The sequence below is a fragment of the Apodemus sylvaticus genome, chromosome 10 (genome assembly GCF_947179515.1).
Source record: "Apodemus sylvaticus chromosome 10, mApoSyl1.1, whole genome shotgun sequence".
NCBI lineage: Eukaryota > Metazoa > Chordata > Mammalia > Rodentia > Muridae > Apodemus > Apodemus sylvaticus.
The window spans coordinates 26,319,410-26,344,279 of record NC_067481.1 but is presented as its reverse complement, the minus strand read 5'-3'; the positions used below and the strand labels follow the sequence as shown (position 1 = coordinate 26,344,279).

Here is a 24,870-nt window from a genome sequence, read left to right as displayed (position 1 = left end):
GCTCTGAGGGAAAGGAGGTGTTTGGTGACATCTAGTGTCCATTTAGGACTTCCTCGGGCTTCGTACCCTCTGCTCAACTGAGTGGGGGATGGGCTAAGGTTATTCGGGAGGTAATTTGGGAGTCGTAAGTGGGGAAATATAGGCCCGGGGCACAGACTGCCCAAACAGTGTGATGAAACTGATCAATGCCTGTCAAAGAACTATTATTCACCTCTGACCTAACCAAAGGGGTAGGCAGGGGTGGACCATCAGAGAATATCTTTTCTTATTTATAATGGTATGGGGGAAACGCAGAAGGTGTCCCCGCCACCCCATTTCATGTTAACAAGCAGGTCAACACCGTGCTGTGATGACGAAGATGATGATGATGGTGGTATTTTCTCTCATTAATAATCCCTATGGGAGGCAGGAGTTAGGAGGATGCGAATGGGATTTGGGGTCAGCTGGAAGGCAACGGTCATACACCGGTCAAATTCAGTAGAGGCCATTCCTTTCCCCCAGACAGGAACCAATCGTCTAGAACAAACCCTGGCAGCCTCATTCCTTCCAGGTAATTTTTATAAATGAGGGGATACCCATTCCAAGAGAGGACAAAAGGGAGAGGGTGTTTGTGTGTGCACATATGCATGCACAGAAGTCTTCGAGCCAGGGCCCCAACTGCATGACAGCCCTGTCCCATTGAGTCCTGGCTCTTTATTATAAAAACCCTTTAAGAGAGAGAGAGAGAGAGTACAACTGCATTTTCTCTTTAATCTCCTTATGTCTAAACTGTTGTCCTAGGCAGGGTCTTTCACTTTCAAAACACACACACACACACCCACACACACACACACACACACACACACACACCAGAGTCAGGTAGAAAGTCCCACACCAGATGTTTACACAGAACTACATAAGCCATGAAGGGGTTAGGCTAATGCTCAGAATCACCCAACGCTTTACAAACTACTCCAGCATAAAAAAAATAAAAAATAAAATAAAATAAAAAAGCCAGCCATTTATTTTGCAGTGAATTTATAACAAATGCTGTTAAAGGCTTCGTCTTTTGACAGAGGTAATAATAAATTCACTGTTAAAGACGGTAGTTTAATTCCTTACACCTCCAATACTGCACAGAGTAAACCATATTCATCACCGAGTAATTTTTTACCACATAAATCTTTAAAACTAACCGGCGAAGGCTGTTGAGACTGAAATATTGTGAATTTATTAGATATGCCCATGTAGTATTGGATTCAGAGGTTTCCATTCGAATATATTACAGGGAAAATTTGTGTCTTTAACTGTGACATTCCCTCCATTTCCTGCCGCCAGTCCTATAACAAGCAGCTCCTCCAGAGTCAGCTCCACGTCTAATAGACAGAGATTTAGTAATAAACTCCTCGCTAATCTGCCAGAGAGGCTAGATGACATTTCAGTGATGTGCCCTGTATAAAGGAGTTGCAAAAGCTTTGTTTCTGTGTAATTACATTCTCAGAAGGAGCCCAGCCTCCCTCAGCCTCTCCTGCCAGGGTTTCTTGACACCGTACGGTTTCACCGTTTGGTTTCACTCCAACCAAACTTGCAAAACATTGAAGCACATTTTAGTCTCGCTGCAAACATACAGAGCAGTAATTTCTGTCAGCGTTGGAAGATTCATTATGGGAGGTCAGGGATATCCATGAGAATACAGAAAGCAAGAGGCTGCTGACATTGTGGACAGAAGATATTTAATACTAATTAAAAGATTATATTGATTCTCAGACCAGCAATAACAGACGATGTCTTCAGGAAACTTGCTATTTTAAAATTTTTCATGTGACAGAACATATTAATAACAATTAAATCCTCAGACTTGAGCACCCCCCCAAAAAAAGAATCCTTTTGCCTACTATATTTTAAGTGAGACTCTGAACTGATAAATGAGAAAATTCCAAACTTTTCTCATAATTTACCAATTAAGCGACATTTAAACTATAAAAAACTGGTGATACCAAATTATATCTCCAGTTCATTTGGGGATGGTAATATACTTAAAAAGATTTTTTTATTTATAGATGCACTTTCTTTTTATTTATTTATTTAATTTTTTTTTCATAAAGACACTAGAGTTTCTCTGTCCTTACTAATACACTGTGTTTGGGAGAAGTTCCAAATCCAGAAACTTCCACGGAGCTTTGATGCACTTTGCGATTTCATTTTTGAAGAAAATGAAACCAAATAGGTTCCTAACCACTCAACAAAGGAGAAGCCTCTCCTGGCAGCTCAGGACTACAGCCCATCGGGATAATTGTTAAGACAGGACTTGACTGCAAAGATAAGCACAATACCAGCAATTAATATTCAGCATTTCACATTCTGGTCGAGAGGATGTGTTTTTCTCTGTGATATGGCTCACCAGCTGAGAGTGTCGGAGCCAGATTCCTTTCGTGCATGAGGATTAAGGGGGAAAAAATAGCAACAACAATCCTCCCCCATCTGTAAGTGAACAAACATCTTGATTTTATAGCTATTTGCTTGGTAAAACTGAGAACTGAAACAAAAATTACTGGATGCCTAAATAACACTTTAATTCAGAATTCATTTACGTCGTAGCTATGGAGTTGTCACAAAACCATAATGCAGTATTTAATTAAAATAACAGAAGTGCATCTAGATATGTCCTGGGGTAGCTATCACCAAATGATAGTCTGTGCCGTCAGTATTTTGTTTATGAAATGGCAGATTCTAAGGTGCAGCTAGGCTGCGGAAAGAGCATAAACATTTTAAACTTGCATTTTTAGAAAGGTTCTTTTTTTTTTTCCGGCCGCATCTTTAATTTTTTTTCTCTTCTGTGGTGTGTGTATGTGTGTGTGTGTGTGTGTGTGTGTGTGTGTAGTTGGGGAGGGGGTGCTGCTTCTGGGATTGGTTTGCTGTGGATAAAGATGTCTCTTTCTAACTCTTGCTTTTCAACTATTGACCTCTCAAGTCTTCTGGCTGTGAAATCCTGTCTGTTGTCATGGAAAGGCTCGTGAGGGTCACAGGAGCCACAGCAAGAGTGGGACGTCTTAGGCAGAACTTGGACCTGGATTCCAGGAGGGTAGGCTTTCTGTGCCGGTTCCCACCGTCTTCCTTACACCGTTTCCATCCGTGAATGTTCCCATGCTCGCCCGCTCTACCTTGGGGATGCTCACCGCAGACGCCTTCCCTTTTCATAAACGCATGGCATCTATCTTGCACGCACCCACCATCTATCTCCACGTTCACATCGGCTGTCCCCTCCACCTCCTTGTCTGCAGAATTATGTTCAGCAAGGTCCCGATTTATAGGAAATAAATAATGAAAATGGAAGGGACTGGGAAAGATAATCGAAACATTCAAATTGTTATTTTTCATTGCACTTTACACAAGCAGAGCATCTGTAAACACCTAGAGAAGGCGTCGTCTGGTCCCTAAAAAGGGATGCCTCCAGAGCACCCTGACAAAGTCCGTCTTCGTCTGCATGGTTTCATCTCTGCTCCAGTGTTCCTACTCTTGGAGGCTCCCGCCATCTGACCTTTTTAAAATGGTAATTCATACCCTGCTATTGTTGTCTTTCTATCTGACTCTTATTTATCCTGTGTATAATGGCGCATTTGTCACCACTTACGCTCTGTATGATAATCCTAAAGACAGTAACACAGAAACAATCATGGCAGTCACCTTCTTAAAGGAAAAAAAAAAAAAGTCCTTGCGGTTGCAGTATGAAGATGTTCTAAAAATGGTCTCACAGCCCAGTCTTACAGCTAGGGTCTCCTGGAAGGAGGATTTCTTCTACATTTGTAATTATTTTAGCCCCTTTCACAGGTCACATAAAAAGTTAATTTCAATCGCTGCTAATTTCCGTCCGACAAGAGCACGGTACTTTAAACCACCCAAAATAATTGGATTCAAAACAAATTTAGGAAATTGAGTGTGTTAGAAAGCAAATAAAAATATCCTTTTGGTAGGGGGGAGGGGTGAAAGTAGTAAAAATGGCCTTTCCCCCCTCCCTTCTTTCCCCTTCGCAACTTTGCCATTAAAGTTGCACCTACAGTTAGAAGTTTGTCCGTGAAAAATGGTCATTTTGTTTCTCTGCTCAAAGAATGTTATTAAAATGCTAATTTAAAAGAAAAAGGAGTTAAATATCTAGCGATGGTGCATTCTAATTGCAGCCATAATGAGCTCTCTAAATGTGCATGCCCCTGACACACACCAAGTATAAACAGCAGTAAACAGATCATTAGTACCCGCATTCATTTATTCTGGCGACCTTACCATGACCCCACCGAGGGTAGGGTGAAAAGCAGGTGGATCTGGCTGTGACACCCCCTAGAGGGATCCAGGAAATGAAGCTATAAGCTGTTGTCATGGAAACGCCTATGTGTGCAGATGATGTAACACACCGACAGGCTGTAGGGCCCCCGCAACTGGGACGTTCGTTTGCCTTTTCCTCGCCGGAACAATCTTGAGGATTAAATTATTCATTTCTTTAATTCACAAAGCAAAAGGAATCCTAATTTTCTTGGTGATGTGCAACTCTCTCCCATTCATCTAGGGTCTAAAACACAGTGACTTGTCCCCCTCTTGCTCCAAACCGACATTCTAGCCCCAAATAGCTGAATTTGGCGAAATCAGGTGTGGAAATGCAGCGGCAATCCAACACTCAGTATCTGCACTCTAAGGAGAGAAAAGCTAAGGGTTTATGCCCAAATTAAAAATATAAAGTGTCCTTTCCTGATGAGGGCACATTGGACGGGGAATAAATGTATACTGCTTTGTTTGTTGCAAGGCAGCAGCAGAGTTAGCCCTGAGAACTACCAAGCCCAAATTCAATGGCATGAGAACGGAGAGCCACAGCCCCTAATGAGCACCTCACCCTAGCAAGGTGCAAAACAGAGATGGGAATGCAAGCAGCTGCTCACCCCTCCCACGCTCAATTGAGAGAATGGAGATTAATAAATATAATTCTTTGGAGAACGATTCCATTCTGTCCTACCCTGTTTTGCACCAAACAACCTCAATAACCTTACGGCAACAATAGAATAACTTTTCTTCTTCTTCTTCTTCTTCTTCTCTCTCTCTCTCTCTCTCTCTTTTTTAAAGAAAGCAGAAAAGACGATCTCTGGAAATTATTTTAAAATAAAAAATCTCCCAGCCTGCGCCTCCCTCCCGAACCCCCTCCCCATTGCACTTTAGATGAACCTGTGATATTGTAGCAATGGCCCTTGAAGTGCAGTGGGGAGGTGATTTAGGAGAATATTAAAGGCAATGTGGAGATTCAAGGCGCCTCTCTCAGGGAGATCTGGAGAAATACGCAGCACAGATGGGCCGAGCAGATTAAACATTTCCGTCACATTGTTTCCAAATTGTGTTGCGGTGCCTGAGGCTGGTACTGCGGTCAGAGCAAAACAGAGTGGTGGAGCTTGGAGCAGCACAGTTTATGGAATACATATTAATATGCCCGTCTCACATGGTATCACAATTCTATCAGCTCTGAAATGGGGCTGCCTCTATTGTTCCTGAATTCTGCACCCTGCACCTTGGTTCCTCCGGTCTGTAAATGTTTACCTTGCCTTTTCCCCTTTCTTCCGTAGGTGAAGTGTGAGTTGTCTGCTGTTTCTGTCCCTCCTTACAGACCTGCTTCTCTTTACTCCCCCCTCCATGATTTCCCCGCCGAATCTGCTTGCATGCACACAGTTTTTCACACACATTCCCGTCACCAACTGCATCTGGTGTGCACAGACCCTACACATACCTCCCTGGCCTTGACCCCATGGTCACGTGTTCATTCAACATCCTCTTTAGGACATTCAGGCTGAATGCCCCCTCTTGCTCAAGTGCTCCCAGGCCCTCCATGTGGATCACACAGTCTCCTCAGAGCACTTGTCCTTAAGCTGGCCTGGGCTTTGTAGACTTGTCCTTGTGAGCCCCTAACAGTTTTTTCTGACCCACCTTCCAATGTTCCCTTTTTGTTTATATATATATATATATATAAAACACCTATCCCCTCAGACAAGCAGGTCCATCAATCATCAGGATAGCAAGTTCCCTGAAACGTAACAATAAATAAAACTGGCTCAATTGGAGCAAATTTAATGACTCATTTGTGTTATGATCTATAGACCAAAATTCTGAATAATGGAAAAAGAGAAAATGATTGCCAAGAACCTTAACCACAGTGTAAAATAGCCTGGAGAGGCCGCCAAATGACTCAAGGTTTTAGCTAAGTGCTAGGCTCCCATCCCTTCCAGTGTCACAAAACCACCAGCTAACCAGCCAACCGTTTCCTTATCCCTTCAGGAAAAATCTCACAGAATGGTTTGTGCTGAAAAATGGGTATGTCTGTCTTTGGTAAACAATTCTTCCTCCCAGCATTCTGCTTCCAGCAGATGGGAATTTGCTAAGCTAAACCCCCCAAGTTCTCTTAAAGCTTTGGCTCTCCCAAAGAAAATTCCCAAAGCTGAATTTGTAGGCCAATCCAGAATATGATGTGTGTGTATGTGTGTGTGTGTGTGTGTGTGTGTGTGTGATTTCACAACTTTACCAATGATAATATATGGTAAATGAGCTCTATTAGGAGAAATAAGCAATCATAAACCAATACTTCCATGATTGATTGGCTTTTCCCATACATATATCAAGAACTTATTGATCTTTTCTGTTCGAGGCTGATTGATTGTTCTCTTCAAGAGGGAGTCTCTTACTTACAATACTGATACAGTGAACTTTGACGGTTAAGAGACTAAGAGTCTGAAGAGTTTTCAGGGACTTCTCCTCCACAGAAGCTTGGAGACTATTTTGATGTGAAAAAGGAAGGGATATGAAGGGGACTCACCCAAGGCCCCCCGTAACAGACCCTTCCCAACGGAACTAAGTGTGTCAGAGGCTTGCTTCAAATGCCACTGAAATCTAGGAGAGCCTTTTAAGTCAAAGTGTAAATGCTGGTCCCCAGGACAGGGAAATATGGTCAGGAAGGGAGGGGATATAGGATAGGTGGGGGGGGGGAACCCCACACCTAGAAAACCCAGCAATCGTGGAATAAGGATTCTTGGTTGTTGTTAATTATATTTTGTTCAATAAAGTAGTAGATGTCTAAATAGAACAAAGTCTAGACCTAGGCTACAAACTCCTCTGTCTTTTCCTCTAGGGTCTGTAAACTGCAGAGGGTTCATAAACCCTTTGAGGATATAATGAAGACTCTGGGCATGGGACCCACTTATGCATCCACACAAAACTTCATGCCAATTTCGAGAACTCGAAAAGTCTTTCCCATCCGTCCATAGACAGGTTAAGGGTTGGCAGATTCCAGTGTAAGACTTGAAGCCTGAAGAGGCTGTGCACTCCTTCTGTTGGAACAGCCTAGGATTCACTGAGCCTAGAAATTGAATTCTCATCCCAAGACAGGATGGTCATTCCAGGTCATGTCTGTGCTACTCCAGGGGAGCCATGGAAGAGCTTATACAAATAGGAACCAGCAGGAAGGAAAGAGATTAAAATGTAGCAATCATGGAGTAGGGGTATTTAATCTCTTTTAAGGCTTATGATAGGCGCCTGCTGGTTTTCCCCCTGATATCCCCTGACACCTACTGACAGGGTATTTACAGCACCACACAGGGGCTCAAGGCCCTGTGACAGGAGGAACACCGAGGAGGCCTATCATAGTCTTGAAACCATAAACAGCAATAGGAAGCCACTGGAGGCAGAGTCAAGCTGTGTGACAGGCCTGTTGATGACCATACTGGTTTTTTGTTTGTAGAATCAGTTGCTCCTCTTATGGCAGGTTTGGTTTTGTTGTTTTGTTTTTGTTTTTCCTTTTTGATTGTGATCAGCAGCATAAATCCCTTCAGGGCTGTGTGCCATCCCCCATAAACACTTCTGATTGTAGAGGACAGTGAGCACTGTATCTACCTCAGACTCCTTCAACATGCCGTTCACCCAAGCCAATCGGCCCTCTATCCTGATCATGGAGTCCAAACACCAACTTTCATTTTCAAAACCTCTCCCCTGGGAGCAAGTTTGAAGGAGATTTGACAAGGTTCAAGTTGAAACAGATGTTTGACCAAAAGTGGGGGAAAAAAAGCAACATGTCATATTTATTTCTTCCAGATGAGGAAGATGTAGTGTGGAGCAAGACAGGTGAAGGGTTTTGTTGCAGGGTCTGGTTTGTTGGTTTGTTTGTTTTTATCTAGAACATATTCAAGTAATAATTCTGTACCATTAAGACCATTAAAGTCTCACCTTTAGCCTTCATAGTATACGGAGTCATGGAGTGGAGATCATGTATAGTTCTGACGCCCCAATGCTATACACATTTATAGGTGTTTGTCCCCAGTTTGAAGGTAGAGACACTCTTGCATTGAAGAAGTCTGTAGATCTCCTGGGAGCCTCAAAGCACTCTTCCAATTTTTTTCCAAACAGCTGGGCCAAGAGAAGTTCAAATTTTATGGGAAAAACATTGATCCCAGAAATTCAGTTCAGTTCGATCCTAAAAACTAAAACCCAAGAATCAGCAACTTAATAAAAAAGCAGTAAATTAGTACCTCTAGACAGTAGAAGAGTTCATTCAGAGCTAGGGTCTGCCTGGCTGAGCCAGTATTCTCTCCATTTTAATAGTTTAATAAAAATTAGCATAATTAACGAACATCTGTATGATCCAGAGTGGTGCAATTTGGCACTTGGAAACGAGAGCTTAAACATGATTGCTGTGAGTTTAATGTTGTTTTAATTCTTTTTGGCACTGTGCAGTGAAATAAACGTTTGGTGGTGATAGTTCTCGGCCCGGTCTCATTTGCATTTTTCTCCCTTTGATTATGAGCAATCGTGGACTCCCCAGCAATTCATCAAAGTAGAAATTATTTTAAAATACCTCGTGGTGTTCAGACTGGGCTGGAGCAATGCATGGGGGGTGGTAGCGGGAGCGAAGGCTCGAAATTTCCATTCATGCTTTAAACACAGCCCTGCAGCCCTTTTTCCGGTTTCCAGCCAGGGGATGAAATCTGGAAAAGACAGTCAGATCCCAGGACCTGCTTTGATTAAGCTCCCAGGCTTCCACAGCAGGACACATATGGTCTCTGAGATGATGCTGTCCTCTTCACTCTTCTGCCGGCTCTTTTGTTTTGAAGGGCAGAGAGCCGCGCTCAACTCATTTCTGTTCTTACCACTGTGCTGAGACCACCACATCTGTGGTCGGCAGGTCAGCGCTCCCCTCGAGCAAGAGCAACATGACTGGGAGCCTGGCCTTGGCAGGTGCCCTGCCGAGCCTCATCTGCTTCCCGTGTGCACCCTCTAAGGGTTGGCTGAGAGTACATTTCCAAGGCTTGGTCCCTACTCCTGACATCACAGCCCAAGAAGTCTGCAAAGTATGAGTCAAAAGCCAAGAGTCAGCCGGGTAGTGGTGGCGCACGCCTGTAATCCCAGCACTCTGAGAGGTAGAGCCAGGCAGATTTCTGAGTTCGAGGCCAGCCTGGTCTACAGAGTGAGTTCCAGGACAGCCAGGGCTATACAGAGAAACCCTGTCTCAAAAAAAAAAAAAAAAAAAAAAATCCAAAAAACCAAAAAACCAAAAATAAATAAATAAACGAAGAAGGAGAAGAAGAAGAAGAAGAAGAAGAAGAAGAAGAAGAAGAAGAAGAAGAAGAAGAAGAAGAAGAAGAAGAGGAAGAAGAAGACAGACGACGACAGAGAGCGTACTTCCCAACTGATGATTAGCACTGAGAAGAAGGCTATGTGGTGAACTCTTCTGGGGAAGCATAGGGTCCTCAATATAGATAATAGAATGGAGCCCTCAGGCCCAGTCAGAGTGTCAGGGGGATGCGGCTTAGAGCATGTGACTCAGGAATTGAAATCTGAAGGCCGCTTAGAAGTGAGTTCCGTGGCATGGAGACACAGAAGCTATAAAAACAGAAGACAGGCAGCAAGCCTGCAGAAGCAGCCTAGGAGACCTCTGTTCTACTGAGGGTGGGTGTCCACACCTAGCACCTCACAGGACAGAGTCACAAGGAGCCTCACCCACCCTTGAAGACATCAGGGGTGCTGTGCTGTGTCTGTGCATCACAGACCTTGATGACAGTGTGCTGTGGCAGAGGGCTGTGTGGGTGTCCATGTTCTGCACTAACACTGGAGACCATGCTGAGGTCTGTGGCACATGCTGATGCTGGAGACCTCGTGCATGTCCGTGCTCCGTGCTCCCACCGATTATAAAGGGTAAAAGGAAGCTACTTTTGCAGTGGTATCTGCAAAATGATGACTTCAGTCTCACAGTTTAGAAAAGTCAGAAAAGGCTTTTGTTACAACCACTGCCTTCATGCCTCTCTGTCTCCCTCCCCTTCCCAAAAGGAAGCCAACTGAGAAAACTCTTATAAATTGTGTTAAGGATGCTGAAGTGAAGCTGTCCACAACTGAGGCTTTTGGCAGGGATGCAAGTGGGGAACGACTCCGTTTTCTCTAAAGGACTGGCCACTGGAGTTTGGCCAAGTATGGAAAACACAATTGGACTTGTGTTTGGGGGTTCGGAGGTTTTTTTCTTTGGGGGGGTCACAAAGGTGGGAGGCTGACCTAGGTGGACTGGGAAGTGAATGTGACCAAGATACATTATGTGACATTTCCAAATAATCAATGAAAACATTATGTTTGAAAAACAAAAAAGTCAGCAAGAGCCAGGTGTCATGGTACAAGCCTTTAATCCCAGCACTCAGGAGGCAGCAGCAGGTGGATCTCTGTGAGTTCAAGGCCAGCCTGGTCTACAGACTGAGTTCAAGTACACCAAGAGCTATGTAGAGAGAGAGACCCTGTGTCAAAAAAGGAAAAAGTTGTCAAGGGGCAATGAGAACACACGCACATACACACACATACACACACATACATACATACACACACATACATATACACATGCACACACATGCACACACACATATACACATATACATACATGTGCACTCCCACATACACATACATACACACATACACACACATACATACACACACACACACACACACACACGCACATACACCTATACACACATACACACACATACACTCGCACATACACATACATACACACATACATACACACACATACATATACACACACACGTGGGCACACACACATGCACACACACATATACACACGTGCACTCGCACATGCACATACATATACATATACACATACACATACACACACATATACACACACACACACATACACATATGCACACACACACACACTCTCACACACACACACAGAGGTTCCCACAGAGTAGTAGTGTTCTCTGTGCAATTATAAATCCTGGTGCAGGATGTAGAGTACATGAGGAAAACAGGGATACGGGTCCAGGGAACAACTGTGGAGTGTTTCTGTATCCCCGGTGCAAGTGTAATGTGACTCTAGGATATTGGCAATGGAGAAGTGGGCAGATTTCCATCAGTTTTTGGAGAGGGAACTAACAGCACAGAGGATTGATTAGAAGGGAGGGGTGACACTGGGAAGGACTTGGCTTTCTGGCCTAAAAAAAAGTGAGGGCATCTCAGTATGACTCACTGAGGTCAAGAGGCTGGAGAGCAGAGCCTGGGGCAGGAGCGGGGATTGGAGCAGGCTGATGGACGTGTGCTTGGTGCTTTACTTTTTGGTTGGTTTTTGTTTTGTTTTTCAAGGCACACATGTGCACTCCCACATACACATACATACACACATACACACACACCCTCTGTGTAACCCTGACTGTCCTAGAACTCACTCTATAGACCAGGCCAGCCTCGGACTCAAAAATCCACCTGAGTTGAACATGTACTCAATCAGTTCTTTTTTCCCCTTAAATCTCAGCCACCAGCAGTGCAAAATATGGGTAGCAACGAGCTCCCACACACAGAGTTGAAAAAAACATCCTCAGGCCTTTTCTTATTTGTTCCCTCCTGCTGTTTACTTCCTTCCTGTCTTTACAGATATGCCTGCCCACCCCCACACCCCACCCCCACACCCCACCCCCACACCCCACCCCCACACCCCACCCCCACCTCTTCTGGGCTCAGGACACTGTCCATGCAGGCACATTGTCCTATCCCTGTGGTCCCACTCCCATCCTCACAGCATGGAGAGGGAGTTACAACCCCACTCCTGCAGATCAGGAAGGCAAAACTAGAAGAACCTGAGGCCAACTGAGGATTTGCTCCCAGCCTATCTGACTCCGACAGCCATTACTCTGCCCCATAAACTCCCAAGAGCAAGCAGGGTTTTGAGCCATCATTCTGTCCCTTGAGGAAGCCCAGATAGCACTCTGCAGAAGGAAGACACTTGATGGATAGTATTGATTTGAACTATGACCTGTCACCCTGAACATCATTAGTGTTCTGGCATTTAGCTAGTGTTCAGCCTTCTCTGAAGAAGCCATAGCATTCACTTGGTTAAAGGGGAGGAGTCTAGGAAGATGGTTCAGCATCTAAGAGCACATATCGCTCTTCCAGGAGACCTGAGTTCGAATCCCAGCACCTACATCAGGTGACTCACAACCACCTTTAACTCTCTTTAGAGAGATCTGACTCCTCTGCCCACCAAGGGTACCTGTACTCACATATATCCCCCAACCTCCACATATAAACACACACATGATTAAAAATAATAAAAATCAATCTTAAAAAAATAATAATCTTTTTGTTTTGTTTTGTTTTCGAGACAGGGTTTCTCTGTGTAGATCTGGCTGTCCCTGAACTCACTCTGTAGACCAGGCTAACCTCGAACTCAGAAATCCGCCTGCCTCTGCCTCCCAAGTGTGGGATTAAAGGTATGCACCACCACTGCCCAGCATAAAATAATTTTTAAAAGAAGAAAAGCAAGACGTGGTGCTTTATTCCTTTAAATCTGCGCTGATCTACTTACTAAGTTCTAAGTCATCCAAGTCTAGATAGTATAAGACCCTGCCTCAAAAAATAAAAATAAAAAATAAAAGAGAGACAGAGACAGAAAGAAGAAAGATGTCTAATATTTATTTATTTATTTAGTATATGTAAGTACACTGTAGCTATCTTCAGACACACCAGAAGAGGGCATCTGATCTTGTTACAGATGGTTATGAGCCACCATGTGGTTGCTGGGATTTGAACTCAGAACCATAGCTGGGCGTGGTGGCACATGCTTTAAATCCCAGCACTTGGGAGGCAGAGGCAGGCAGATTTCTGAGTTCGAGGCCAGCCTGGTCTACAGAGTGAGTTCCAGGACAGCCAGCACTATACAGAGAAACCTGTCTCGAAAACAACAACAACAACAACAAAAAAGTGAACTCAGAACCTTCGGAAGAAGGTCAGTGCTCTTAGCCACTGAGCCATCTCTCCAGCCCTGAAAGTTTTTAAAAACATTTGTGTCATGGTACATACCTAAAATTCTAGCCCTCAGGAGTCTGAGGCAGGAAGATGAAAAGTTCAAGACCAACCTGAACTGCATAGTGAATCCCTATCTTTAGAAAAATATAAAGCTGTTAGGGGCTGGAGAAATAGCTCAGAGGTAAAGAGCACTGACTGCTCTTGAGGGTCTTGAGTTCAATTCCCAGCAACCATGTGGGAACTGAACATCTGTAATGTGATCTGATGCCCTCTTCTGGTGTGTCTGAAGACAGCTTACATACATAAAATAAGGGTTTTGTTTTGTTTTTTTTTAAAGTGTTTGTGGAGCTGGAGAGATGGCTCAGTGGGTAAGAGCACTGACTGCTCTTCCAAAGGTCATGAGTTCAAATTCCAGCACCCACATGGTGGCTCACAACCAGCTGTAAAGAGGTGCCCTCTTCTGGTGTCTGAAGACAGCTACAGTGTACTCATATACATAAAATAATTTTTTTTTAAAGTTTGTTTCTTTAAAAAAAAAAAAAAGCAGTTACTGAAGACCTGAGTCTGGCTCCCAGCACCCTTGTCAGCAGCTCACAACCAACCACTTGTAACTCCAGCTCCAGAGAATTCAATGCCTTCTTGTGGCTTCCACAGGCACACACACACACACACACACACACGTAATTAAAAATAAAATGCTTAAGCTGTTAGGTTCAGCAGTGACATCAACTACGCAAATCAAGTGTGCTCAGTCACTGTGCAGTGAGGATGACAGCAGCATGCTTCTTTTTCTCTTCTGGATGACTTTGTTCTAGAGATCATCTTATGTTCTAAAAATGATCTTATGTTCTAGAGATGGTATTATGTTCTAGAGATGGTATTGTGTTGTACAGGTGATGATCTTATGTTCTAGAGATGACCTTAGGAAGGGTGCTTGCAGTTCTTCCTAAACAGCCAGCAACAAAACCAGCCACTGATCTCCCAGCACTGTCACAGTATAAGGTTTACAAAAGTGTTTATCCAACGACCATCATCTTTTCTCTTTCCAGGAGTACAACGCATACGGCTGGTGGGTAGGAGAACTGAACAGCACCATCGGGATTGTTCCAAAAGATTATCTCGCCACTGCCTTTGAAACAGAAGGAAGATGAGGCCCAGGTATTGGAGAGCTACCCTTAGCTTAGTGGAGTTTGTTGGGTATGACTCCACTAGCTGTGAGGTCATCAAGGAAACAGCCTTTCCTTTCTCTCCAAAAATGATGTTAATAATTCAGATGAAAGGGGATGGGTGTGAACAATAACATGTATAATATTCTCAGATTAAAATATAATAAATAAAGTTAAGAAGGAAATGAGAGCCAGGCAGTGGTGGTACACACCTTTAGTCCCAGCACTCGGGAGGCAGAGGCAGGCAGATCTCTGAGTTCGAGGACAGCTACATGTACAAAAGGAAACCCTGTCTTGAAAAGAAGAAAGGAAGGAAGGAAGGAAGGAAGGAAGGGAGGAAGAAAGGGAGGGAGAGAGAAATGAAATGAGAAAAAAAGAAAAGAATACAGGTGAGTTAAAGATGTAGCGGGGGGGGGGGTGGTAGCAGACTGCATATCTGGAATGCTTGAAGTCTCTCTCATCCCCAGCACCACGTAAAACTGGACAAGCTGGTGCACACCAATAACCCAAGCCCTTGGAAGGTAGAACAGGAGGGTCAGAAGTTCAAAGTTATCCTCAGCTACATAGCAAATTCTGAGTCAGCCTGGGCTACAGGAGAGCCAGGGTCAGGGGAAGAGTGTGGAATTGTGTTTCCCTAAGTTTAAGGACTTGGTCACTTAGCCCTGGACTCAACTAAAAGTGGCAGAACATTCAAAATAACAATGAAGGATGGTGAGCTGGGGTGGCGGGGGGGGGGGGGGGGGGGGGGAGATGGCGGCGGCGCACGCCTGTAATCCCAGCACTCTGGGAGGCAGAAATCCCAGCACTCTGGGAGGCAGAGGCAGGCAGATTTCTGAGTTCGAGGACAGCCTGGTCTACAGAGTGAGTTCCAGGACAGCCAGGGCTACACAGAGAAACCCTGTCTCAACAAAACCAAATCCAAAAACAAACAAAAAAAAAAAAATGAAGGATGGTGATCAGTGAATTAATGTCGCTCCTTTGTGTAAATCTGGAAGCAAACGACCAGAGGCCTTTGGGATCTGTGAAGCCCCTCCTTGTCCCCCACTGTGGATGGCCAGCATTTCCCAGGCTGGTCAAGATGGCTGATTCAGCTCTGCCTCTGTGTTGCCATCCTAGTAAGTGGGAAAGATAAAGGCAGCAGAAGAGCAGGGCACTCCTCTCCCTCTGAGGACGCTTCATGCGCTTTGTACAGGACACTTCTGCTCCTAGACTACCTGCCAGAACTTGACCATAGAAATACATCAAGCTGCCAAAAAAAAAAAAAAAAAAATCTTTGTTCTAAGTAAGCTTGTGTCCAGCTTCAAAAGGGCGTGTCTCTCCACTAAAGACATAGGCGTGGTGGCATACGCCTGTGCTCCTAGCGCTGGGGAAGCTGGAGCAGGAAGATCACAAGTTCACAGTCTCTCCCATTGTATCAAAGGGGGCTGGAGGGGGCTGGAGAGGTGTCTAAGAGCATGTACTGCTGCTCTTCCAGAGGACCTGAGTTTGATTTCCAGGAGCCATCTTTAGTGTCCTAGCATGTTAGTTAGTACCCAGCAGTCTCTAAAGAAGCCATAGCTTTCTGCTTGGTTTAGCAGAGAGGGAAGACAGGCTGTAGACACGGCCCAGCATTTATGAGCACTGGTAACTCTTCCAGAGGACCAGGGTTCCATTCCCAGTACCCACATGGCAGCTCCCAAGCCCAATTCCAGGAGATTCAATGCCCTCTTTTGACTTCTGTGGGCACTAAATGTACATGATGCCCAGATGTTCATACAGGTAGAACACACATACACATCAAATTCAGTTTTTTTAAAGAAGCTGGATAGCAACTCAGGAAAAGCAGCCATCCTTGACCTCTGGCCTCCACATGCATACATGTATGTACATGAGTACCAACACATACATGTGCATATACCTACACCATCACATTCATAACACTACACACCACACCCATAGAAATTTTCAGTCTTGGGGCTGGAGAGATGGCTCAGCGGTTAAGAGCACTGACTGTTCTTCTGAATTCAAATCCTAGCAACCACATGGAGTTCAAATCCCAGCAACCACATGGAGGCTCACAACCATCCGTAATAAGATCTGACACCCTCTTCTGGTGTGTCTGAAGACAGCTTTAGTGTGTTTATTTATAATAAGTAAATATTTTTTTAAAAAAGAAATTTTATGAGGATTCCTAGGAATATAATCAAATTAACTTTTAATTTGATTTCATTAACTTTTTTGTTGTTGTTTTTTTTATTCGATATAATTTATTTACATTTCAAATGATTTCCCCTTTTCTAGCCCCCCCACTCCCTGAAAGTCCCGTAAGCCCCCTTCTCTTCCCCTGTCCTCCCATCCACCCCTTCCCACTTCCCCGTTCTGGTTTTGCTGAATACTGTTTCACTGAGTCTTTCCAGAACCAGGGGCCACTCCTCCTTTCTTCTTGTACCTCATTTGATGTGTGGATTATGTTTTTGATTTCATTAACTTTTTAACAGCTACTTGGGATGCTGAGGCAGGAGGACCGTGAGTTCAAGGCCACCCTGAGCTGCAGATCAAGACCCACACTATTTAGAGAGATGTAACTTTTTTTTTTTTTTTTTTTTTTTTTTGGTTTTTTGGAATTTGATTTTTTCCGAGACTGGGTTTCTCTGTATAGCCCTGGCTGTCCTGGAACTCACTCTGTAGACCAGGCTGGCCTCGAACTCAGAATTCTGCCTGCCTCTGCCTCCCAGAGTGCTGGGATTACAGGCGTGCACCACCACCGTCTGGCCTGAGATGTAACTTTTAAATAATAAAGACTATGCATTAAGCTTTATGAGCAAGAACATCATGCTGTCGTCGGCTGTTTTGATTTTTTGATAGTCTGTGTGTCTGTCTGTGTTACTGGGAATTGAATCTAGGGCTTTCTGCAGACTAGTCAAGTGCTCTGTCCCTGAGCTAGCCCCGATATGGTGCCTTAAAATAGCAGGAATGCTCGGTGTGAGTGGGGCAGCAGTGGGGGTCACTTTGATGGTCAGTGGGTCTAGAATTTAGGATGGTAAAGAAGAGTATTCATGAGCAGCTTAATGTCAGTATTTCCATCTTCCGGCTGAAAATGGGGCCAGCCTTTATTGCCGGGTGTGGAACACCATCTGTGTGTCAGGGGTAGACTCTGTCCGTGGAGTCTTCCCACCCAGGCTCCTCTCCAGTCTGCAGCAGCTGAGTGAACTCATTCAGGAACAGACGTCAGACAGACCTTGCTCCCCAGCGCTCTTGCACAGTCACCAAGTCCCAGCTCGGCCCTGTTGTTCCAGGTTTGACTTCATGACTTCCCTAAAGAGCACTGGTTACTGGCCGCGGGTGCAGAGAGGTTGGGATTTTTCTGCCAAATCTAAACAAAACACTTCTTTTTCACTTTGTCGTTTATTTGAAGTGTAGCTCTTCATTCCCTTTAAACCCAACAGTTCCTCTTCTAGGAATCTATCCCACGGCTCTCCTTTGCACACAGGCCAAATGGTCCAGACATGAGCACAGGCATTCATAGAGGAAAGGATTAGAGACAAACTGGATGTCCAAGAGAACAGGCAAAAAACTGTAGGGCTTTCGGGGATTTGAAAACTCCCCAGCAGTAAAAGCAGAGGGGATGCTGTTACAAAATAAGTTTTAAGATATATCGGCAAGTACAAAGATCAGCGATGGAGGGCAGGCCAACTGTGTCTCCTTGCAGCGATGGAGGGCAGGCCAACTGTGTCTCCTTGCAGGAAAGGGGAGTGGAAAGCTGTTGTTTGTGGCTTGCGCCTGTAATCCCAGAACTCAGGAGGGCTGCCCTGGACTCTAAACCAGCCTCAGATATGGATTGAGTAACAGGGCAGGTGCATTACAGAGTGAGACCTTGTCTCAAAAGACCATGCAGAATAGATTTACAGAGCTATTTGTTTATATGTGTATGAAATACCTCTGGAAGGAGAAAGAACAGAATCAGTCACCTCTAAGGACAGAAAACAAAACCACACGACTCTGAGACAGGGTAACGGGAAAAGGGTTTACTGCCACTTGTAAATCTATCTTTTTTTTGTTGTTTGGTTTTGTTTGGATTTGTTTGTTTGTTTGTTTTTTTCCGAGAGACCAGGTTTCTCTGTGTAGCCCTGCTGTCCTGGAACTCACTCTGTAGACCAGGCTGGCTTCGAACTCAGAAATCTGCCTGCCTCTGCCTCCCAGATTACAGGCGTACACCACCACTGCCTGGCATAAATCTATCTTTTAAATGTTTAGTTTTATTAACTATTATGGGGATTTTATTAACTATTATGAGTATAGGTGCTGATGGAGGCCAGAAGAGGGCACTGGATTCCCGGAAAGTGGACTAGTGAACGACTGTAAGCCACTGCGTGAGTGCTGGGAACCAAACTCAGGTCTTCTGCAAGAGCAGGAAGTATCCTTGACCACGGAGGCATTCTCCAGACTCCTCTCCAACCCCCTTTTATTGTTGTTATTGGAGGTGGTGGTGTTTGTGGGGGGGAGGTTGGTTGGTTTTTTTGTTTTGTTTGAAATGTGATCCTATCTATCCTAAGCTGGCTCCAGTTACTTGCTATGTAAGTGAGGATATCATTGAACATCTGATCCTCCTGCCTCTACCTCCTGGAGTAAGAGATGTGCACCAGGACTGGTGAGATGGCTCAGCAGTTAAGACCACTGGCTGCTCTTCTAGAAGTCCTGAGTTCAAATCCCAGCAACCACATGGTGGCTCCCAACCATCGATAGGGGAATCAGATGCCCTCTTCTGGCCTGCAGATGTATGTGCAGCAGAGCACTCATATATTAAATAAAAAATAAAAAAATACAAAAAATTTAAAAAATTAAAAAATAAAAAGGATGGGCACCACCACAGGCAGCGGGTGCCACTGGGGCGGAATCCCGGGCTTGTCATTAACCAGACGAGCACTTAGCGCCTGAGCTGCACCCTATCCATGCTTCTGTATTCTGAGTCGTAGAAAGAAAATTTATGTTTTTCATCCTTCAGGGAACATCTTCTCTCTATCCTACGTCGGGAAGAAACAGACCATCAGAAACTCCCGTTCCCTGCTCTGGCCATGGAGTCTTCTCTTCGCTGTTTCATGTGACTTTAAGCCACTAAGACAAGTGGGAAGAGGACCGCTCATCAGACCTGTCCCTCAAGCAGCCAGCTTTAGCTTTTAGTGCCCCTTGTCTGTCCTCACACCCATAGCCTTTTCTACAAGCCGGCTACAAAGAAGGCAGAGATGAAGGAAATCACGGAAGGAAGAGGTTACCTGGGGGCTGTGGCTTGCAAAGCGCAAATAAAGTTTGGATGCGTCCTTTCCCTTGGATGGTTCCTTTCTGACATATCAAGGGCTGGCAAGATGGCTCCGTGGGTAAGAGCAGCAGCTGCCAAACCTGATGACCCGAGTTCAGTCCCCAGGACCCACAGAGGAGGAGGAGAGGACCTGTTCCTACAACTTGTCCACACACATGAATGAATAAAACTAAATAATAAGCAAATGTGAAGGTTTAATAGTATCAAAATGTCACTGCTAGGGTATTTATTCTTACCATCTACAAAGTGGGAAGGGACAGTCAGAGCAAAAGTGAAAGCCCAGACAGAGAAGGGGACTTTGTCTCTCAGACAGACATCTCTGGAACCCAGGACTGCTAGTGTCTGGTCAGTTCCTCAGACTGCCTTTGGTTGGCTACGCGGTTGTTTCTTCTTCTGTGATGAACCTCTGAGACATAGACAGAAACAATGCCTGGAGATCAGCACATTGGAGAGCACCTCTGTGGGTGCTGTGGTCTTCAGTGATAGTGTCTCAGATGGGCTGAGGGCTTGGGGGGGCAGGCGGGACTAATACAGGAGTCCTGTTCCCTCAACAGTCACCTGCACCTAGTCCTGCACGTTGACAAGGCCACAGAACACAAACCCCAGAGATAGACAACCTGGGAATAAATCTCATTTTCCTTAGTACGATGTGTTGGCATTTGGTGCCTCCATTTCTTCTGTGAAGAAGGGGTGTGCTTTCTCCCCCCGCCCCCAGCAGGTCACTGGGTAATTAGGGAGATGAAGAGGTTTGTCAAGTTCTCTGTACTTGGAGAAGTACCTGGCATGTGGTAACCGCTCAGTAAGGCCGAGCTGTTGTTGCCAGACTCTACATGAGACATTTTGCAAGACAAGCACCAGAGCAGCTATAGAAACTGTACAGCAAAGCCGCCTATCAGGGCAGGCCTGCCTTGGCAGAGGCCTTTCTCACCTCTGTCAGGGACATACTGTAAACAAGACCTCCTCTCACTTCACCACAGGAGAGAATCCAGGCAGAACACACGGATGGCAGGAGATTCCAAGTTTTTCAAAGTGAAAAAAAAAAAAAAACAAACCATTATTCTAAACTACTCATTTCCAGACCCAGAGATTTTTTTTAAAAAAATGGAAACAAGTCTGTGAATGGATAAAGAGGTAAGGAGAGTGGAACAGTTTAGGTCTAGAGGGTGTCATTAGAGAAGAATCTATAACATCCCCTATTACCCAGGGTGCTAGAAGGAGAGAGAACCACTAGGTGGCAGTATATGAGCAGGTGAACCAGAGAGAACCAATTGCCTACTGCTTTAGGAACCTTCGCACCAATGGCAAGCCACAGGTAAGAACAATGGGTATTGTTCAATGCTTTCCACAAACACCTCCTGTGCCCACCCATCGTTCCGTGGGAAACCCCCAGTGTCTCACTCTGGAAGACTAGGTGGGAGGAACATGACTATGGGGCTACCCTTTGAGTCAGACACCAGAAAGGGGGAATCCCGCCACCCCAGGAGAGAGGGTAAAGGGGACTCCGTCACTCCCTACACTGGCCCATGCTAGTTGCTTAGCCATTGCTTCCAGCACAGTTCCTTAGTAGGGCGATGCCTTCTACGCCTGAAGAGGAAGGAGACTACCGCTTGCCTAACTGCAAATGTCTCCCGAAATTCTGTGCACCAGGCCATAGGGAGGCAACCATACTCAGACCTCTGGCTTTTCTAGCAGTAAAATCTAGAACACAAACAACAGACAGACAGAGATGATTCCCTAAAAGATCTTGGAAATCTGCCCTCAGCAGGGCATGGTATACAAACCTATAACCCCAGCACTAAGGAGGCAGAGGCAAGAGAATCATTACAAAGTTATGGGCCATGCTGGTCTACAAGGTGAGCTCTAGGCCAGTCCAGCAGGGAGGAAAATCTAGTCATCACCTTTTCTGACCGACATTGTAGGAGAGGCAAAGCAGGCTCAGTGAGAGGACTCAATCTGCTGGCGGAAGGGTATTTTCTGTCAGAAGAAAGTCCTGAAGGAGACGGATTTAACTTTTGTTTTCAAGGGAGAGTTGTTTCATTTTTGGGTTTTTTTCCCCCCAGGGAAAATTTAGATTAAGGAAGAGTGAGGACAAATGCTTAAGAGTAAGAAGGACTCCCAGGAGACAGCACCCATGGAGACAGCACCCCAGGAGAAAGAACCTTAGGGAGATGAACTCTTGCAGCTGGTTGAAAACTAAACCCCATACAACAAACTACTCCCAGCCAGCCCAGGGTTCAGCCAAGCACCTGAGACAGCAACGGCCTAATCAGCCGTCCATTTCTGCGTTTGATTCCACTATCCACGTTCCCACCTCGCTGCCAGCCACTAACTGGATAACTGGGACATCTGGCCACTGAACTGGTGGCTGTACACATAGGATGGTTTCTTAACCAGTTGTCCCGGTGAGTGAAACAGGGGAGAAACAGAAGCAAAGGGTTTTCATCCCTTGACATTATGTTAAGAAGAAAAATCTAAGATCCTAAATTTAGGAGGCAAATATGAATCTTTCTTTTACAGCTATTTTTGTTGTTGTCGGGCTTTGTTTATGACAGGGTCTCATACAACCCAGACTGGCCTCCAACTCAGTGTGCGGTCAAGGATGACCTTAAACTGAATGTCCTGCCTCCACCTCCAGGGTGCTGGGATTACAGGTGTGCACCACCTCGCTTGCCCTGCAGGCAATCTCTTATTCAGAATTTACCAACCCTCACCCTCACCAGAGAGGCTAACCTGGAGCTAGAGTGTTGGTCTGCATCGTTCAGGATGCTATAAAAGCACTAAATACTTTTGAAATATTAAACGTAGCCACACTGGACCACATAGTGTGATTCTGTCTAGAAGAGGTGGGGAAAAGAAGCAAGAAAAAAAAAAGAGTAAGTTCTTTGCATATTAAGAACAAAACTCAGATGCCAGGGGCATCAACACGTTGATCTTTGGCCAAAAAAATAAAAATAAAAAAAATTTTTAAAAAAAGGCCATCCCAGCCATGTCTGGCGAGGTCCTCCCTCCCCCACCGCAAGCTGCCAGGAGCCATTCTGGAGTTCTGGAAGGATGAATCGCAATGTTGAGTGGTAGGAATTTGTCAACTCCCAGAGCAGTGTCAAAATCTGGAGGCTGACTCCGGGGAGGAAAAATCAGCCTCCACTCAGAGGCCTCATCAGGCGGCACAGCCCAGTGACTCAAACTTAGTTCCCAGTGTGTAGATTATTACCCCTTGCTCCTCCCACCCAGCCGTCCGGTTTCCCACTGGGGTTTACAAAGATCGGGAAGGAGTTTTAAACTCCCACCTTAAAAAAAAAAAAAAAAAGTTTTTCCCTTTTCCAAGGGATTTCAATTCTGTGCCCCAGTCAGAAAACACGTCATTGTGAATTGATAACCATCTTTGAGATCGAATCATTAACTCTCTTCCATCTTATATTTACCAGGAGAAGGTGTGGGGTCACAGAGCACATGCAGAGGGCAGAGGGCAGCTTACTGGTGTTTGTTCACTCTTCCCACCGTGTGGGTCCTGAGAACTGGCCTCGACTGGTTAGGCAGAGCTGTCACACTGGCCCACACCCGCATTCTAAGGTGTAACTCCTTTTGGTACAGAATTTTTAAATATTTATAATGGAGAGAAAACATTGTTAGGGGAGAAGGTACAATAGGGTGACCTTCTAGTGTCATAATTGAAACCATTTTCTGCAGTTTTTGAGACTCACTGAGAAGCCCAGGCTGACCTCAAACTTGAGATCCTCCTGCCTCTGCATCCCGATACCGGAATCACAGACCGTAGGACTTCGCCTCATCCCCATTTTGAGACAGGATCTAGGCTGCCCAAGATGGCCTTGGGTTTATGGCCCTTCTGTCTCTGCTCCCAGAATAGCTGGGGTGACACAGGTACACCACCACGCCTGGCTCCAAGCAAGGACACTTTTGAACGTGAAGGAGGGTGCTAGTGTTTACTAGGACATGTGAGTTGGGGTGCCAGGCACTGAGAGGTGACCCAGCTCTCCTGGCATAAGGCCTGGCAATGTCCCTTCCTCTGATATGAAGTCCTTTCTCCTGCAGGCCCGGCTTCTCGGCAAGCTTGCCAAGGAGGTTTTCTTTTCCTGCCGGCCAGGCTGTTCAGAGACTGCTGTCCCTGGCATGGGGCTCGTGTGGAGGCGGTCCACGGACAGCAGCTGTGTGTGTTCCGTTCCCTCCTGGGGTCCCATTACAATCCTCCACATTTCCACCTGGCCAACTGCCACTGAAGGAAAACAGCTCGTGGCACCAGGCAACAGGAGGGCACTTCCTTGCCTCCTGTGACCAGAGCTCGTTCCAAGAGGTTTCTAGTGCTGCCCCTCAAAAGAGGGCATCTGCCTCCCACTGTACCCGCTCTCCGCCTGATGGTGAGCAGCTGGCCAGCATGGAACAGAAAGCAGGCTGCAAGCGCTTCCCTTCCACCCACTGGCCATTTGGTCTCGCTGTCCTGTGACTTCTGAGGTAGTATGCTCACGCCATTGCCCCCAGGGCTGACACCTCTAGGAAAGGCACCTGGCATCTGGACATTGGGTCATTTCTTCAACATCTCAAGATGAGTGCGGCAGAGTCCTGTGTCTCAACCTTGGCATGCTGGATCAGAAATTTTTGTTTTGTTGAGCCTGGTTGTATAACTCAGGCTAAAGTCAGACTCCCCGTGTTGCCTTTTTAACCCTTGTTTTGCCTCCTAGGCACACACCGCTGCCACCCCGTTTATGCATAGCTGGTACCTGAACCCCGGGACTTCCTACATGTTAGGCAAACACTGTATCAAGCTATATCCCCTTGCTTTTCCTAGAAATGGGATTTTGGGGCTGGAGAGACGGCTCAGCAGTTAAGACCACTGACTGCTCTTCCAGAGGTCCTGAGTTCAATTCCCAGCTACCACATGATGGCTACAACCATCTGTAATGGGATCAAATGCCCTCTTCTGGTGTGTCTGAAGACAGCTTATAAATAAAAAAAAATTTTTTTTTAATTTTTGTTTTAAATGTTTAAAAAAAAAAAAAGAAAAAAAAGAAATGGGATTTCAGTCTGTAGCCCAGACTGCTCCAGGATTCAAGACACAGCCCAAGATGGCCTATACCCACAGCAATCCTGCTTTAGTTTCCTAAGTGC

The 24,870-nt window shown here is 45.4% G+C and overlaps 1 protein-coding gene across 3 annotated transcripts in view; it reads left to right on the top strand.

Annotated features, from left to right (window-relative positions):
* Skap1 (src kinase associated phosphoprotein 1) overlaps positions 1–19,753 on the top strand; it is a 298,516-nt gene extending 278,763 nt beyond the window's left edge. For 2 of the 3 annotated variants that reach the window (XM_052193953.1, XM_052193951.1), the window contains 2 exons: positions 14,340–14,448; positions 19,438–19,753. In XM_052193953.1, the coding sequence (XP_052049913.1) occupies positions 14,340–14,441 (102 nt within the window). In that variant the 3' untranslated portion in view covers positions 14,442–14,448; positions 19,438–19,753. Of the gene's footprint in view, positions 1–14,339; positions 14,449–16,933; positions 17,269–19,437 lie in introns of those variants that run through there. The other variant, XM_052193952.1, reaches the window with a different exon arrangement.
* Positions 19,754–24,870: the final 5,117 nt, after the last annotated feature.